General features: G+C 43.8%; 1 protein-coding gene across 1 annotated transcript in view; it reads right to left on the bottom strand.

Annotated features, from left to right (window-relative positions):
• Window positions 1-260: 260 nt before the first annotated feature.
• ALOX5 (arachidonate 5-lipoxygenase) overlaps window positions 261-18133 on the bottom strand; it is a 77443-nt gene continuing 59570 nt past the window's right edge. The window contains exons 10-14 of the mRNA XM_027846370.1: window positions 10425-10603; window positions 9887-10008; window positions 8370-8470; window positions 2892-3062; window positions 261-1243 (exon numbers count right to left, since the gene is read on the bottom strand). Coding sequence (XP_027702171.1) covers window positions 1064-1243; window positions 2892-3062; window positions 8370-8470; window positions 9887-10008; window positions 10425-10603 — 753 coding nt within the window. The 3' untranslated portion in view covers window positions 261-1063. The remainder of the gene's footprint in view (window positions 1244-2891; window positions 3063-8369; window positions 8471-9886; window positions 10009-10424; window positions 10604-18133) is intronic.

The raw sequence follows: 18133 nt of genomic DNA, 5'->3' as shown, positions 1-18133 counted from the left end.
TCACCAGGTCGTTTTGAAGATAAAAGGAGTTACTATTTGTAAAGCATTTTGCAAACTGTAAAGCTCTATTTCCGTGCCAGCTATTATTGTTGTTATTACTGATGGGGGGAGGAAAAAAGGAAGTGGTAACAATGTGAGGTCCTGGCCTGCTCTCAGTGCTAGCCCCACCTCATCACCAGGCCTGACCCTAACCTGGTGATTATAGCATAGGCGATGTCTCCCTCTGCTTCCTTTGAAATAATCATGGCCAAAAAAAATAATGAAAATGTAGGAATCTTTTAATTTTATCAAATACAAGAAAAACAGAGAAGAAAACTGTAAGAAACCAGTCTACGTTCTAAACCCAGCTGCATGGTTCCTAGGCTTGCTGCTGCTGCCCCCTCTCAGGTCCCTACTAATAGTTTGTGCAGTGAGGGGTGGGGAAGTGGGAAGGCCACACAGCCAGGCATCAGCCCGGAGTTCTAAACGGAGCCATAGGGTCATCGGGTGATTCAATTAAACGTGGCATTTTGGGTGAACCGCTGAACCCCTTCATGACATGACTTACCATGAGCTCGTGCCAATTGACCCAAGGGGCTCAGTGACCAGAAGTCCTGGGCAAATAGGCAGCTGTCCAGTGTGTGACACTCAGGATGGGGCAAGAGGGACCTTCTAATAGTATTTCTATAAAGGCACATAATTTCAGTGCCAGAAAATTCCATTTTTATTTTGTGATCATTCAGATTTCATGTGCTACAGAGAAGGTACAAATTCCCTGGTGGGAACTGAGAGGGAGGGTCACAATTTCTACACTTTGCTGAGAAACAAAGGCCTCTGTAGAGAAGGCGCTTGTCAAATGGGGGCTGTATCATTGTATGTCCTATGGCTTGACACCGCAAGTGTGGCATCGTAAGCTGCTTGGCCTGGTAATGTGTCCAGAGAGGTTCTTGCTAAAAGGAGGATTGCTCAGGTGTAGACACACAGCACAGAAGTCCCCTCTGACCCCCAGAGGAGACGAAGGCCTTCCCTCTGCTGCAATGAGAGAATGTCCCTCCTGATCCCGGAGCTGGAGGCGGGGGCTGACTCATATGGCCACACTGTTGGGGATCCGGTCCGGGGACAGGTAGTAATAAGGCAGCTTCTTATTCTTGTTCCGCTCAGTGATCCCACTGACAATGACATCGAGGTTCTTACGGAACTTGACCATGGCTTCCTTGACTGGCTTCTCGATGAAATGCTCCTCTGGGTACATGCCCAAGAACAGCTGATGGGCCAAGACACACATGCACAGGTCAGGCGTTGCCTTCCGAGCCTCTCTGCCCACCCCTCCCCACCCAGGCAAGCCCACCCGCTGCCTCCTTTCCAGACCAGTCACACCTTTCTCTGAGTTCTCCACAGGTACGACTGTCTAGAACAAGGCGATAATTCAGACATTCATTTAGGGCCCACCGTGTGCCTGGCATGGTGCTCACCACTGAGGACCCAAAGATGAAAAATGAAAGGGTGCCTTTGGGTCCCAGGCAAGTCATCTTTGGGCTTCAGTTCCTCAAAATGAGGAACATGGTGGGACCGTAAAGCTCCATATCTATGATGCTATGAATCCCTTGCCCTCGAGGAATTTACATTCCAGTGGAAATAAAATGTAAGTTACAGTGGAGAGAGAACTGAATTTAGATCCGGAAGACCTAGTTTGGCCCCTGCGTAGGCTGTGTGACCTTGGGCAAGTCTCTGAACCGCACCCTCCCTTAACCTCGGGCACCCCACCTTAACCATGGGCACCTTGAGATCACATAATCAGAAGGGACTTCAGTGGCCATTGAATTGAACCAATTCCTGAAAAGGAACTCCACTGCAATTCATCCTCCAAGTGGTCACCAAGCACCTTCTTGTGATGGGGAACTCATCACCTCCCAAGGAAGCTCATTCCTCTTTTGGGTCATCTCGGCTTCTCCAGGTGTAAAATGGAAGGGATGATGCCTCACAAGATAGATGGCTGAGAGGATTGATGAGCTAATGGACATGAAGGGTTTTGTATGGGCATAAATTATGCTAGGTGAGGCAGTGGTTAGAACACCCAGGCCTGGAGTCAGAAAGACTCCTCTTAGACTCCTCTTAATGAGTTCAAATCCGGCCTCAGACACTTATTAGCTGTGTGATCCTGGGCAAGTCACTTCACCCTGTTTGCCTCAGTTTCCTTATTTGTAAAATGAGCTGAAGAAGGAAGTGGCAAACCACTCTAGTATCTGCCAAGAAAACCCCAGATGGGGTCACGAAAAGTCAGACACGACTGAAATGACGGAACAACAAAAAAAGTCCAATAACGCTCTGGGTCTAGAAGCAAGAAGACCCGAGTGTGAATCCTGTCGCCTCCGACACTTCCTATCTGGGGGACCCTGGGCAAGTCATCTAGCCTCAGTTTCCTCACATGTAAAATTAGGATCATAACAGCACCTCCCTCGTAGGGCAGTTGTGAGGATCAGATGAGACAATATTTGTAAGGCACTTTGCGAACACTAAAATGCAATATAACAATTTCTCTCACGTCGACTGCCTGACTCTTCCCAAATGCTATGTTTGCTTTTGTCCAAACTGGTGGCTCAATGGCAGCAGGGGAGCTTGGTACACTGCCTAGAGCAGAGGCCTTTGATGTGAGGCCTGCCATGCCCCAGTGTAGCCTGAACCAGATTAAAATGGGATTGAAAAGTGTTTAACAAGATAACAAGGTAAGAGCAGAACACAGACGATGTTAATGGGAGGTTCTTCTTTTAGCAGCCCCATTTCTGTTTGGGTTTGATACCACTGGTGCCTGGGGCACATGGCCAGCATGTGTCAGGCCTTCCTCTACCCTCTCCACTGTGCCATGTGCCGCCTCTCCCCAAATAGATAAAGAAGAGCAACAATCTTAGACCTACCTCATTTTCCTGGAACTGGCTCAGGGCCCAGACGGCTCCCAGATGCCAGCAGGAGCGTCCCCGATCTGGCAGAGTTTCTACTATCTGCTCAATGGTGACCACGCCTTTTTCTGTTGGGGGAGGTGCCCGCATGGTTGGTGGAGCATTAGGAATCCAGGAGCACCAGTCATACTGTTCACCGAGAGACAGACAGACAGGAGGACATGAAGGCACTCAGAGGTTGTCATTCACGTGTTTTCTTTCCATCCTCATTTGAGTGATTCCCACCTTCTAATTCAATATGAGGTTTTGGTTAAGTACCTACCGTGCAAGCAAATCACTCAGGGGACTGAGGTGCAAAGACAAAACAGGAAATGAGGTAAGCATGACCACGATCATCCGAGGAGGACAGTGCCCAGGGATGTCTCCTTTGGGGTCAGAGGGGAAGTGATGGTCGAGGTAATGGTGATAATTTGACTTGCCTGGTAAATGCCATCTCCTGTCTCTCCCTTGCTATGCCTTGCTGCTTCAGCTAGGCTGGCTCATAGGTGGCAGTGGGTTGGCAGTTAGTAGAGAGGGCTGGCCCCTTCTCCACAGGGCTTGATCCCCCAGATATTGGCTTTGTGAGGTGGGTTGGAAGTAGGAGCACTGGTCTGGAGGTACTGCTGTTCCCAATGAGTGAACAATAGATGATAGAGAGGGCAGAATTCTATTTTGTGGGGTTTTTTTCCTACTAAGGAGATCAATTATCAGACTGGCAAGGATAAACCAAAAATGGTCAATAGAGAATTGACTCCTAAGATAAATGAGGAGAGTGTCCAGTGATTTCAGAGCACTAGCATCCCAGGATAGTGAAAGCATTGGGCAGTCTGATGGTTGAGCTGCTATTGTTGATCTGTGAAAAAAAAATCCTACAGAATAGGAGCAGAGCAAGGGGATGCTGGAGACAGGGCATCCCTGGATTTCAGCTTGGCATTTGCCAAAGTCTCTCCCGAGGGACAAGATGGAGATATATGAACTAAATGAGGGAATGGAAGAGGTGCCAATGGACCCGAGAATGCAAATGTCCAACTTTCAGAAAAGACGATGAATGAATGAAAACTTATGAGCACTTTCTGTGTGAAAAAAGAAGATGGTGAAGTCTACATACTAAACTAGTTTGATGCACCTGACAAATTCCTGGCAAAATTCTAAAATGTGCCTTAAAATGGGAGACGGCAATGAGAGCCAGCACAGGTTTATTGTGAGCAGGCTGATCCAGACTGACCACCTTTCCGTTATTGACGGGAGGGGCTGTGACATGTAGACAGATCAGTATTTACATAAACATTTCAGGAGGCACTGCAGAGTACTAAAATTACTTCTAAAGGTTCAGAGAAGTGATTGGTTTGGCCTTATGGCCAGATGCTCGAGAAGGATGGGAGACTCTTAAAAATGAGTCATTCTGATAACATAGTAGTGAATGTGATCTTGAGAGGGAAGATACTGGGTAGGGATCTAAAACACTTGACTGATATGGCTGCATAGTGAGCTCTCTGATAAGTACAGGCATACACAAGTTGAGAGGTGGGAGCCATGGGCAAATACAAAACAATTGCATGAATGCCGCTGTTACGAAAAAATGTCAGGAAGGCTAAAGCTCAGAATTTGCTGAAACTTGTGAAAATACTAAAGACAATAAAGAGCTTTTTAAAGATAGGTTTGGGATAAGAAGAAAAACAAGGAAGGGGTAGGTCTGTTTCTTGCAGCAGATGGTCTGGTATACCCAAAAGATCAAGAGAAAGCAGGACTATGTTTGTACTCCAGTTTCTACTTCTGCCTTCTATTCAATAATGATTTTCTAATTGGAAAAGGTAGAACAAAGTGGGTCAAGAATGAAACTCTAATAAAAAAAGTCTCTGGATAAAATATCTCTGATAAAAGTCTAATATAAAAAAATAAAGGGAACTGACAAAAATGTATAAGACCAAGAGCCATTCCCCAGTGCAGAAGTATTCAAAGGGCATGAGCAGTTTTCAAAAGAATTGTGAACTATTAACAACCGTATGAAAAAATGTTCCAAATCACAAATAAGAGAACTGAAAACTAAAATTACTCTGAGGTTTCATCTCTCACCCATTAAATTGGCAAAGATGATAAAAGATGTAAATTGTCAATGTTGGAGGGGCTGTGGGAAGACAGATGTACTAACACATTGTTCATGGAGTTGTGACGTAGCAAGTGCTTCTTCTTCTTCTTCTTGTTATTATACGGTGATTGACCATCTGGCTGAATTGGCCCAATCTTCTTCTGGAAAACAAGTGACTAAACTCCTTGAAAATTCTCTTTGACCCAGCAACGCCCTTAAAAGTCATGTACCCCAAAGAGGACAAGGACTGCGAGAAAGGCCTCTTACAGTAGTGCTTTCTGCGGTAGCAAAACACTGGAATCAAAGTGGCTGCCTATCAACTAGAAATGGCTGAATAAATTGTGACACATGAATTTAACAGGATATTATTGAACTATTCGACACTACAAAGATGAGGAATGCAAAGAAATATGTGAAGACTTGCACGAAATGATGTGGGGTGAAGAAAGCAGAACCACAGTGGCTACAATAATGTAAATGAAAGCAACGTTGATTAATTGCAAATAACATCTGCTCTGGGAAGAAGGGAGGATGTAATCCATTTGCTTTTTCTTGGCAGGGATGGGATGCGATGGTTGTGTAACTGTCAGAATTGGCTCCATTGGCCCTTGATTATGAGTAACCGGTTTGTTGACGAGGAAGGGCTCACTGGGTGGGGATGGGCTGGGAAAGTATCAGATAGGGAAACTGCAGCCCAGGAAAATGAAGGGATTTGCCTAAAGTCATGCAGGTAATTAGCAGCAGAACCAAAAGTAGAATCCAGGACCTCTTGACTTCCAGGGCACTGTTATTTCCACTGGAACCTGATCACTATAAGCACATATTTGAAAGGTTCTTACGGGGAAAAAGGGAATAGAACTGGGACCAATGGGAAGTCTCAAGATAAGGAAGAAATTCCTCAGCAATCCCAAAGTGGCCTGGGCTGCCACAGAGGTAGTGAATTCAATAGATATCTATAACTGGAGGTGGGATGACAGTGAGGATACAGTCAAGGGGAGCACAGCATTGGGTAGAAACTACGTGATCTCTGAGGTCTGCAGACTGTAGATCTGGAGTTGGAAGGACCTCAGTTGTTAACAAGTTCAACGCCGTCATTTTACAGACAAGAAAACTGAGGTCCCAGGAGCTTTAAGCGTTTGCCCAAAGTCACACAAGTAGCAGATTTCAGAGCCATCCATGAAGTCCGTGATTGACAAGTTTATGACTGTTACTGACCTGTTCTAAAGCTTGTCTGTCCTTTGCACCAAATCGCTTCCTCCTCCCACTTTTGAGTTACCTAACTCCAGCCCTTGCAGCAGCTGCTGCTATTGGTCTTAGCCAGGCAGAATTCACTGAATGGAGCCTCCAGCAAGTCTACTTGACCAGTTATGGTGGAAGAGCCATTACGAAGCTTCACTAGTTCACGCTTCACATAGCAAATGGACCGTGTCGAATAAATGAATGAACAAAAAAGAATTTTTCAAGTGCCTACTATGTTCCAGGCACTGTGCTGTCTTGGGGGTGCAAAAATTCCTGCCCTCAAGGAGTTTACATTCAAATAGGAGAAGTCAACATATGGAGGGGAGGGAGAGATGTCCAAGAAGGGGCATTTTGGTCTGGAAAATTATACAGATGGTGAGTGCAGCTGTTGGGCAACTGATTGACTTATCCTTGCCAGGAATGGTAGTGTTGCTCTGATCCCTGTCCAGACCTAAAGGTGGGAAGCAAAGGAGGATGGGGTCTAGATGGGAGCTATCTGTGGAGATCCCTCCCCAGTCTCCCAGACCCTAGGGTGAGAGTGAGAGTCTGAGGGTCTGAGGCCGGAAGCTGGAGTAAGGAGGCAGAAGATGAAGACAACGGGAGAGCAGCATGGTGGGCCTAAGCAGCCACAGGGTGAACTGCAGGTCCAGCCCTTTCTTGGTAGCTTGGTACTCAGTGCTCAAAAAAGTAATTCTTTCCAAATTCTGGATGGCTTTGGGGTCACCAGCGTGACCTTCACTGGAGTTTGGCTTGGGATGGACTTAGGGAATCTTCTCTGTTCCACAAATGACTCTGGGCAAGCACCTTTTTCAATGGTCAGCTCAAGAAACTGGAGTACCTCCCCAGACAGTTGTTAGTTATCTGACAACCCTCTGGGATCACAGGCTCACAGCTGATCTGGATTCATTATTGTTCCAGGAAGCCTTCGTTCCTGGGAGTCAGATCCTAGATGGTGTCTGCTTCCCTTTTCTCTTTCAGTCTAGACTCAAATGGCTCATGGCAGCTCCAGTGAAGAGAAAGCAGTCACTAAGCCCTCCCAAAGATCCAAATGTTTGGTGTAAATTCATTTGTGGATTTTGTTATGTCCAGGAACGGTAGAATGTAAGCTCCTTGAGGGTAGGCCCTGCCTCACTTTTGTATTCGCATCTCTAGTGCACAGCACATAGTAGGTGTTTAATAAATGTTTATTAATGGACTGAATGATGTCTAGCCTTTGGTGTTCTCTGTACCCAGCATGCACCTTGTGCACTGTTTGATACACAAGACTTTACCAGGAACACACAAAATATGAGAGAACAGATTCACATAAAGAAGGTCACCCAAGAACACAGAACCCCAGAACTGTCCTGCTGTGCTGCCGAGAGGCTTTGCCTGGCTCATTTAATCTCTTCTTTCCAACACACTCTGCTCTTAGAGATGAGTGTAAGGACGAGTTTAGAGATAGTGCCTGAGGCCTGAAGTCTCTCTGATGTTCCAGGCTGCTCACGAGTAGCCTCACAGCAGAGGCATGTTGGCTGTCCTCTTGTCAAGGTCATAGGCAGCACGTAGTCCAATAGCCTCATCTCCTTGACTGTGATAAAAGCCCTTATGTCTACTTTTATACCTTTACTTATGTTATTTCCCTTTCAGTTATGCCTTCTCTGATCCTTTCTGCCTCCTTAAAGTTGTTAATGTTCTCATAAAACGCATCTTAACATCCAGTTCCTCCACGAAGCCTTCCCTGATGACTCCGTGCCATATTGATTTCCATCAATGAGTCTACACGCACAGGTTCACACATATTGGGGCACTGGGACTTCATTAGTGTGGTTACTCCCCCCTGGTGATACATGTCATGCCTTTTTAGGTACATATTGTCGTGTTCTGTTTTCAAGTTGTTTGGCATGTGTAAGCCTTCTCCTCCCTAAATGACTTGGAGATAAGGACTGAATCATGAACACATGAGCACAATCCCCCCAAAGCACCACCCCAATGCTGAGTGTGTGGTGAGCTTCCCACCTTGCCAACATGCCCCCCATGCCCACCCCAGGGGCACTTCTCCACACTCCATCTTCTGCTACATAAGCCACTGTGGCCTCCAGTCGACTCAGCTCCTTCCCCCTCCATGTGCCTCTTAGGTGAGTATTCTATACCTGGCCAAAATTCACTGCAGCATGCTGAGCAGAAGCGGTAAAGATCACCACCGTCAGATACTCTGCTAGTTTTTCCCTGGTCTTGATGGACTTGGGGAATCCTGCAGAGAGAAGATAAAGGCGGCTGGTGAGCATTGAGCTCTGGATCGTTTTCCCAGTTCCATCAACGAAGGGAGCCAAGACCTACAACTGGAGCAGTCGTGTGCCCCACTGAAGACAAAGGGCATCTTGACAAAATCTCATCTTACCAATAGGCAGAGGCAGGAACGGGCAGATACTGTACCAGTCAATACTGGGACCACTGGGCAATCACAGGGAAGTGACTTTCAGCTTATGATAAGGAAGAAAGTCCTCAGCTTTCCAGAAGTGGTCTGGGCCACCTCAGGAAGTGGTGGATGGGTGTCTATAACCAAACAAAATGGGCTAAGGCATGAGCATACCTGAAATCTGGTCTGAGCCACAGAACTTCTTGTTTCTTTGACTCTGCCCCCTCCCCCACTATAGTCTGGGTCCCTCATAGGAAGGGAGGGTTCAAGGATCTAATGAGTCTTAGCTTATCTGAATTAGTGGCATGGGATTTGTGGTGCCCCAAGGAGGTGGTTGAGCTGAAGAGTAGGTTCAAGCTTTTATTTCTGATTTAGGCACCTAGTGTCTGAATATGTACGAGGTCCTGGAATATACCAGGTGACTCAGGTCTGGCTGTTCATTCCTGCCAGGTATATACCAACTAGGCTTAGAGGTTGAGTCAGTTCTGGGAACTTCCCTCCGCTACTCTGAGGACATGAGTTTAGACCGAAAGCGAGGTCCCAGGGGTCTGGCCCGGCCTTGCCTGACATTTGTGTCTGGGACCAGCCAGAGTTAGGCCATATTTGGTATTCAAGTGCTGTCTGAGGGGGCCACAAAAAAGTCTCAAACAGAATTGGCTCTTATACTCTTCCCTGAATCAAACCAGCACCCAGGGACATCTGGGGTGAGGCTAGAACTGGGTCTTTTGGAGTTATTCCAGATAAAACTATTGGGACTGTTATGGTCCTCCAGCTTGACCTGGCTGCTATGGACCAGGCTATGGGAGGTGGGGAAAGGGGGATAGGATTTTAGGTAGAGTGTTCATTTTGCAGATATCTGCATGATAGTACAGACCAGTCCTCATCATCAAAGATACAAGTGACATACAAGTGATTGATACCTGGGGCATTGATTGCACTCTTCAGAAAAGTCTCCTGGGGACAAGTTTGCATGGGGTACAAAGAAGCTGTAATATTAGAGCTGACTCAGCTTTGGTCTCACCTCTCAGGAACATGGACACTGCTGCTGTAGAGATGGACGGGTAAAGAAGCAACAAGAGTGGAGGAGAAGCCGCTTCTATCTCTGAGCCTGAAGAGGCTTTGGTCTCTAGCAGCCGAGGGTGGGGGAGGGAGGGAGGGAGGGATCCATGGGAGCACGACAGTGGGAAGGGGGAAGATTTGAGAGGGATGGCTACAGGGACGGGAGACTGAGAAAAGACAGAGCCCTCCTACCTGAAGCCTTCTTGCCCCTCATCCCGTAGACATAAACGTCATTCACAAAGTCCTGGAGCTCCATGTCCTCCATCACCACCTCATCACTCTCGTAGTAGATCTCCACTATTTCCATTGTGAAACTGAAGAGAAAGGGAGAAGCCCTCATGTCCTATGCATAACACTCATGTATCCACATGATGTTAGATTGGGACAGAACCTTGAACTCAAGAGCGGTCATGTTCCACTCTTATTTTGGGTTGCTGCACACAACTTCAGTGGCCCTCGGTCAACAGTAAGGGAGGTGGCTGGGTATGGGGGACAGAGCACCTGGGTTCAAATTCTGCCAATGGGACCCTTCGGCACCTCACTTAACCTCCAGTGTCCTCATCTATAAAATGAGGTGGCTGGACTAGAAGACCTTCGAGGTCCCTTCCAGCGTAGATCTCCGATCTTTGATCAGTGGGTGCTCTTTCCCTTTCCTCTGCTAAGATGGGGAAGAATTACCAAGGAGGAAACCAAGTAGGTCTCCAGGGTTGCACAAGGCCAGCCTTCTCACCTCCATATGGCTTCCCAGACCTTGAGACCGTCATCCCGGTAGAAGTAATATGGAATATCTTCTTTGCTGTCCATGCCTCTGGCCTTGACGTGCTCAGGGAAGAGCAGGGATTGGTAAGTCAGATCCTTCATGGCCCTCTGAACCATCTGCACATGTCCTCCACCCCCAGTGGCATTGGCCTTCAACAGGAGAAATACTCGTCACTCCCATTTGTGTAAGGCTCTAAGGTTTGCAAAGCACTTTACAGACATGGCATTTGATCCTTGCAACAATCCCGTGAGATAAGTGCTATTACTATCCCCATTTCATAAGAGAGGAAACTGAGGCACACACACATTAAGAGACTTGTCTAGGGTCACACAGCTAGTAAGTATCTGAGGTGGGATATGAACCCAGGTCTTGGTGATTTCAAGTTCAACATTCTGTCTATTAGACTACACTGCCATAAGACTCATACTATCACAGGACCATATATTTAGAGCTAGAAGCACCTTAAAGTTCATCTGTTTTCACTCCCTCACATAAGAGATGAGAAAGTAAGACCTTGAGAGTATACGTAACTTGCCCACGGTCACACAGGTAGTAAGTGGCAGAATCAAGATTTGAACCCGGGTCTTTTGACTCCATCTCCAGCCCTCTTTTGACTGTACATGAGTACTGGTGCACAAAAAGTGCCTTCCTGACTTCCCTGAGGATTCCATTCTCATCTTCCATTAAAGAGGCTGACTAGCATTAGGAATAAATGGAGCTTACCTTAAAATCATAAGTACTATTATCTAAAACCATCAGCAAGCATTATCTGTAATGGGGTTAAGCTAGGAGCCTTCCCAATAATATCAAGGGTGAAGCAAAGATGTCCATTCTCACCTTTATTATTTAATACTGTGCTAGTAATGTTAGGTATAGCAATAAGAGAAGAAAAAGAAATTATAGGAATTAGAACAGGCAACAAGGAAACAAAACTATCACTCTTTGAAGATGATATGATGTTATACTTAGGAAATCCTAGAGAATTGACTAAAAACTACTTGAAATTATTAATAACTTTAGCAAAGTTACAGGATACAAAATAAACCCACAGAAATCATCAGCATTTCTATATATTGCCAACAAAATCCAGCAGCAAGAGATAGAAAGAGAAATTCCTTATAACTATAGACAATATCAAATACTTGGGAGTCTGCTTGCCATAACAACCCAGGAACTGTATGAACACAACTATAAAGCACTTTTCATACCAATAAAGTCAGAGCTAAACAACTGGAAAAATATTAATTGCTCATGGGTAGGCCAAGCCAATCAATATAATAAAAATGACAGCTCTACCTAAATTAATCTATTTATTCAATGTCATACCAATCAAATGTCAAAAAATTATTTTATAGAGCTAGGAAAAAATAATAATAAAGTTCATCTGAAAGGACAAAAGCTCAAGGATATCAAGGGAATCAATGAAAAATGATCAATCAATCAATCAATTAAAAAAAAGCAAAAGAAGGTGGTCTAGCCATACTAGCTCTCAAACTATATTATAAATCTGTAATTATCAAAACAATCTAGTACTGGCTAAGAAATAGAATAGTAGATCAGTGGAATAGAAGAGGTATAAATTACATTACAGTAAATGACCATAGTAATCCAGTAAATGATAAACTCAAAGATCCAAGCTTTTGGAACAAAAACTCATTAGTTGATAAAAACTGCTGGGAAAACTGGAAAATAGTATGGCAGAAAGTAGGTTTGACCAACATACCTCATCATATACCAAGATAAGGTCAAAATGGGTACATGATTTATACCTAAACAATGATACCATAAGCAAATTATGAGAGCATGGAATAGTTTATCTGTCAGATTTATGAATAAAGGAAGAATTTAGAAAAAAAGAAGGTATAGAAACTTTACAAAATATAAAATAAATAATTTTGATTATACAAAATTTAAAAGTTTTTGTGCAAACCAAACGAATGCAACCAAAATTATAAGGAAAACAGAAAACTGGGCAGGAACTTTGCAACAAGTATCTCTGATAAAGACCTCATTTCTCAATATGTTTGAATATAGAATATATTTGGATATAGAGAACTGAGTCAAATTTATAAAAATACAAGTCATTCCCCAGTTGATAAATGATCAAAGGATATGAACAGGCAGTTTTCAGACAAAGAAATCAAAGCTATCTATAGTCATATGAAAAAATATGCTAAATCACTACTGATCAGAGAAATGCAAATTAAAACTACTCTGAAGTATCACCTCATACCTATCAAAGTGGCTAATATGATAAAAAAGGAAAATGTTGGATGTTGGAGGGGATGTGGGAAAACTGGGACGCTAATGCACTGTTGGTGGAATTGTGAACTGATCCAACCATTCTGGAGAGCAATTTGGAGCTATGCCCAAAGGACTACAAAACTGGGCATACCCTTTGATCCAGCAATACCACTGTTAGGTCTATATCCCAAAGACATCCAAAAAAATGGAAAAGGATAAAAAATATTTGTATAAAAATATTTATAGCAGCTCTTTTTGTGGTAGCTAAGAATTAGAAATCAAAGGGATGCTCATCAATTGGGGAATGGCTAAACAAGCTGTGATATATGATTGTAATGGAATATTGTGCTGTAAGAAATGACAAGCAGGATGATTTCAGAAAAACCTGGAAAGACTTACATGAACTGATGCATAGTAAAGTGAACAGAACCAGGAGAACATTGCACACAGTAACAGCAATAGTGTACAATGAAGAACTGTGAATGACTTAGCTATTGTCAACAATACAATGATCCAAGACAATCCCAAAAGACTAATGATGAAGCGTACTATTCACCTCCAGAGAAAAAACTGATATTGATCGAATACAAATTGAAGCATGCTATTTTTCATTTTCTTTATTTTTTTCTTTTATTCAAGTTTTCTTGTACAAAACGACTAATATGGAAATGTTTTACATAATTGTACGTGTATAACCTATATCTCATTGCTTGCTGTCTTGGGTCGGGGAGGGGGGAGGTAGAAGGGAAGGAGGGATAGGGTTTGGAACTCAAAACTTTAAATAAAAATGTTTTTTAAAAAATTTTAAAAACATTCTCACTAGTGAAAAACACTTGGAAGACATCCCTGCCTCCTCCCTTCCAGAATCCAAAAGGGAAAATCATGATTGACCTCAACACTGACTGAGTCCCTGCCATGGGCTAAATGGAGGATTTGGAGGTGAGAGGAGAATGCAAAGAGGACTAGGACATGAGGACCTTACAATCTCAACTTCCCCATTCCTAAAGAAATCACCCAAGCTGGCAATATATTTGATTCCTTTCTCATTCTCTCATGTCCTGTAACCAAGCAATCATCAACCCTCCACCATGCCCATCACATCCATTGTCTCTTTTCTATTCTCATTGTTAAACCCTCTTCACCTATTTGGTGTTGTTGTCAGTAATTTCCCAACTGGTCATTGGCCAACTCCCCAGGATTTACTCAGCCCTGAATTACCAGGACCAAGGAGGATGGAAGTTATCACTAAAGGCCATCAGCAAGTTTACTTCTAAAGCAGCATCCACTCAGCCCTCTGTCCATCGCCACAGAGCCTATGCCCCAGCATGACACGACATATGATCCTCCAAGCCACCACTGATTTTGACCTACTGTGCCCTGGCACCATATACTTAGAAGACTGTGATGTAAAGGGTCAGGAGGGAAATGTCTATGCCTGTCACAAACTGCCCAGAACTAATGACTTCCATCACCATGTGACTTTACCTCTTACCATCAACCCTTTTGTCTCCAATTTCAATCTATATAGCACTTCAATCAATTTATTTATTCAATAAGGATTTATTAAATGCTTACCTTTTGCCAGGTTCTGTGCTAGACATTGTAATACAAAGCCAAAAATGAGACAATTCCTGCCTTCAAAGAGCTTACATTTTACCAAACATATACACATGTAAAGAAATATAAAATATATACTAAGTAAATACAAAATAATTTTGGGGGGACACTAGCAACTGCGGGGAAAATCAGAAAAAATTTTGAGTTCAGGAGATGGCACTTCCCTTATCCCATGGCTGGCAAACCTCATGATCTCCTTATTAGTCCTTGCAATTCAGTCACCATCTATAGAAACCCCTTTGGGTTATTTCTCTTCATTCATTCCTATCCATTTCTACCCCATTTCCTCCTCGATCCTCTCTTCTCCCCCGCCCCCATTCCATTGTGTCCCTTGGGCACCACTGTTAACAAACTCTTCCTTCATCCAGATCTTTTCCTCTTTCACTCTTTTGCCATCTTCATGGAAATCTAGCATTCTTCTCATTCCTTCTCATCTTTTCTCCAAGGCTGACTGCTCCTCTTGACACAGTGTGCCAAGAGGAGGAGCTGGCCTGCCCCATACTCCCTATAGCCACTGCCTGATGCTGCCGTCCCTCAGCACCCTAAGATGAGCTCCAAGGAAGAGCAATGGATGAGGCCCAGGGCTTCCCAGGGCACTCTCACTGGTAGTCCTCCCTCCCTTGCCTCTGCTAAATCACATGTTTTGTACTTATTCATCTGGGTATATGTCCTTTCTCCTCAGGATGATTTAAGTTCCCTGGAAGCAGAGATGATTTAATTTTTGCCTTTACATCCCTAATGACTCACACAGTGCCTGGCAATCAATGAGCATTTCTTCAGCATGCTCTAATACACAGTCATCGAACTGAGCTGAAGTGACTCCATCTCTTAGTATCCTGTCTACATCCTTGTTGTTGCCAGCTATTGGCTTCTGCGTTGCTTTTCCTGCTTTCTTAAGGAGGTCAAAAGCCTGAATCACAGCCTCTTCCTCCAGCCCTGCGCTTGCCTCATACTTGGCAAAGTCAGGACTCACAATGATGTCTGTTTAAACATCCTGCTTCCAAACTCATGAACCTCCTTAACTGTCATGGCCTACATTTCCACTCTACTTCTGCTACACAAAAGGCTGGTTCTAGCCTAGACCCCTCCATCATTCCATGAACTTTAAAAAAATTTTATTTTGAACTTAAATACAAAAAGACAAAAAAGAATATTTCCATGTACACAACACAACATAAAAAGAGGATTCAATATGTCATGAATTTCCATTTCACACTGTTTACTTTTTTGGAAAAACTATGTAATAAAATAGTACACATTGTTTTCAAAGCCACCCTGCTTTTCAGTGCTTACTTCTGAGTTTTCTTTTGGTCTTTGTTGCGTACTTTTTATTTTGTTTTCTCCCTCCCTCCCCAACCCACCTTAGAGAAGGCTGCCATTAGATACAAATATGTATGTATATGTAAAACCATACAATGCATACTTTTATTTATCAATTCTTTCTCTGGATGTTGATAGCATCTTTCTTCATAGGTCCTTTGTAGTTGATTTGAGTATTTATAATAATCAGTCAAAGTTGTTCTTAGTACAATATTACTGTTACTGTGCACAGCATTGCCTTGGTTCTGCTCATTTCACTCTTCATCATTTTGTGCAAGTCTTTCCATGTTTTTCTAAAATCAACTAGCTCATCATTTCTTATAGTACAGTAATATTCCATCACAATCATACACCACACCTTGTTCAGCCAGTCTCCAATTGATGGTCATCCCCTCAATTTCCAGTTCTTTGCCATCTCAAAGAGAGCTGCTAGTAATATTTTAAAACGTTTAAGTTCTTTTCCTTTCTCCCTAATCAGCTTGGGAAACAGACCTAGTAGTGGTATTGCTGGGTCAAAAGGTATAGGTAATGTAATAACTCTTTGAACGTAATTCCAGATCGCTCTCCAAAATGGTTGGATCAGCTCACATTTCCTCCAACAGTGAATTAACGTTCAATTCTTCCACATCCTCCAACATTTGTTGCTTTCTCCTTCATCCCACAGACTCTTAGACCTCTTTGATCTTGAGTTCTGACCTTTCCGATCATCACCTCCTATTATGACATCCTGACATCCTCCCACCCTCCTCCTAAAGCTATTCTTTGTCTTTCCCATGACCTTAGTCCCTCCATTCCTTCCTGTTCTCCCAGTCCAGAGGTGGGGAACCTGCAGCCTCGAGGTTACATGTGGCCCTCTAGGCCCTCAAGTGTGGCCCTTTGATTGAATTTTCACAGATTCTGTGAAGTTTGGATTCAGTCAAAGGGCTGCACTTAAGGACCTGGAGGGCCACATGTGGCCTTGAGGCTGCTGGTTCCCCACCCTGGTCCCAGTCCATCACCCTGACTATGGCCTCACTTTCTTCTTATCAAGCTTGACCCAATGATTTTTTTCAATAATTTTATACATATTTCACAGTCCATCCATGTTCCCTTCTCCTTTCAATGATCGATCTCTTGGAACAAAGAATAAAAAAGAGGGAAAAACTTCAGCAAAACTAACCAAATTATTGGAAAAAGTTTGACAATATATTCCACACCCATCATCCCCCCTCTGCAAAAAGATTTTGTCTTTATTTATGCGTCTACATATTCATTAAAATGTAACCTCTTTGAAGGCAGGAATGGTCTCATTTTTTGGCTTTGTATTCCGGTGTCTAGCACAGAGTCTGGCACGTGGCAAGCCTTTAGTAAATGCTTGTTGAATGAATGAACTGCTTCCCTGCAATCCCCTCTGCCTAAAAGTCTCTCTCCTCTTTCGCTGCCAAACCTCCAGAAAGACTACTTCCAAATTCTTACCACCTAATGCCATCTTGACTCCTCCCAATCTGGTCTCTGATGACACCTTTCTACTGAAACCACTTTCTCCAAAGTTACCAACAATTTTACAAATGGCTAAATCCAGCAGCCTTTTCTCAGTCCTCATCTTTCTGGATGTCTTCCCAAGTTATGACATACCCTCTTCCTGGACACTGTCTCCTCACACGGCTTCCATGACACTGCTGTGTCTTGGTGCTTCTCGTGCCTTTTGGACTACTCTCTTTCAGTTTCCTTTGCTGTATTAATAGTCATCTATCCTAAGTTTGGGTGTCTGCCAAGGCCCTGCCCTACCCTGCTCCTTCTTTTCTATAAAGATGACTCCCAAACCTATTTATCCATCCATTCCTAACATCTCTTCTGCACCCTAGGCCCACACGAATGAGCCCTGAATGGCCCCTCAGCTTCTCAAATTCAACATGTTGAAAACGGAATTCATCCTCATTCTCCATCCTCCAAACTTCCCTACCTCTGTTGAAGGTACCTCCACCCTCCCAGAAATGACCTTTGACTCATCTTTCACGATTTCCTTTCCCTCATACTTCATATACAACCAAGTGCCAAGTCTTGCCCATTCTGCTTCCATATTTCTCACATCTGTTCTCTTCTCTCCACTCCCAGAGTCACCACCCTAGTTAACATCTTATCACCTCTTGCCTTGGTCACCATGCCTTCAGTCTTTTCTCTCTTCAATTAATCCTCCTATAGCCCAGATCTAGCCATGTCACTCCCCTCTCAGAAACTTTCAGTGACTACTCACTGTCTAAAAGGCAAACTCCTCAGTCTGGCATTTAAAACTCAGGAATCTGGCCCTAACCTATGTCTTCAGCTTCATCTCACCTCTCTCCATCTTGTAGACTGAAGTCCAGCCAAATTGAACTATTTCCATTGAATACTGTCTCCTACCTCTGTATGTTTGCATAAGGCTCAGGAGGAACGCTCTTACTCTCAGCCTCCTTGTCTCAGCCCAGGACATCTTCTCTGACCCCCCTAGTTTTTTGGGCCATTTTCCTGCTCAAATAACC

The sequence above is a fragment of the Vombatus ursinus genome, unplaced genomic scaffold (genome assembly GCF_900497805.2).
Source record: "Vombatus ursinus unplaced genomic scaffold, bare-nosed wombat genome assembly UNPS02015129.1, whole genome shotgun sequence".
In the NCBI taxonomy this organism is placed as follows: domain Eukaryota; kingdom Metazoa; phylum Chordata; class Mammalia; order Diprotodontia; family Vombatidae; genus Vombatus; species Vombatus ursinus.
The sequence above is the reverse complement of the archived record's forward strand: the minus strand, read 5'-3'. Positions and strand labels throughout refer to the sequence as shown.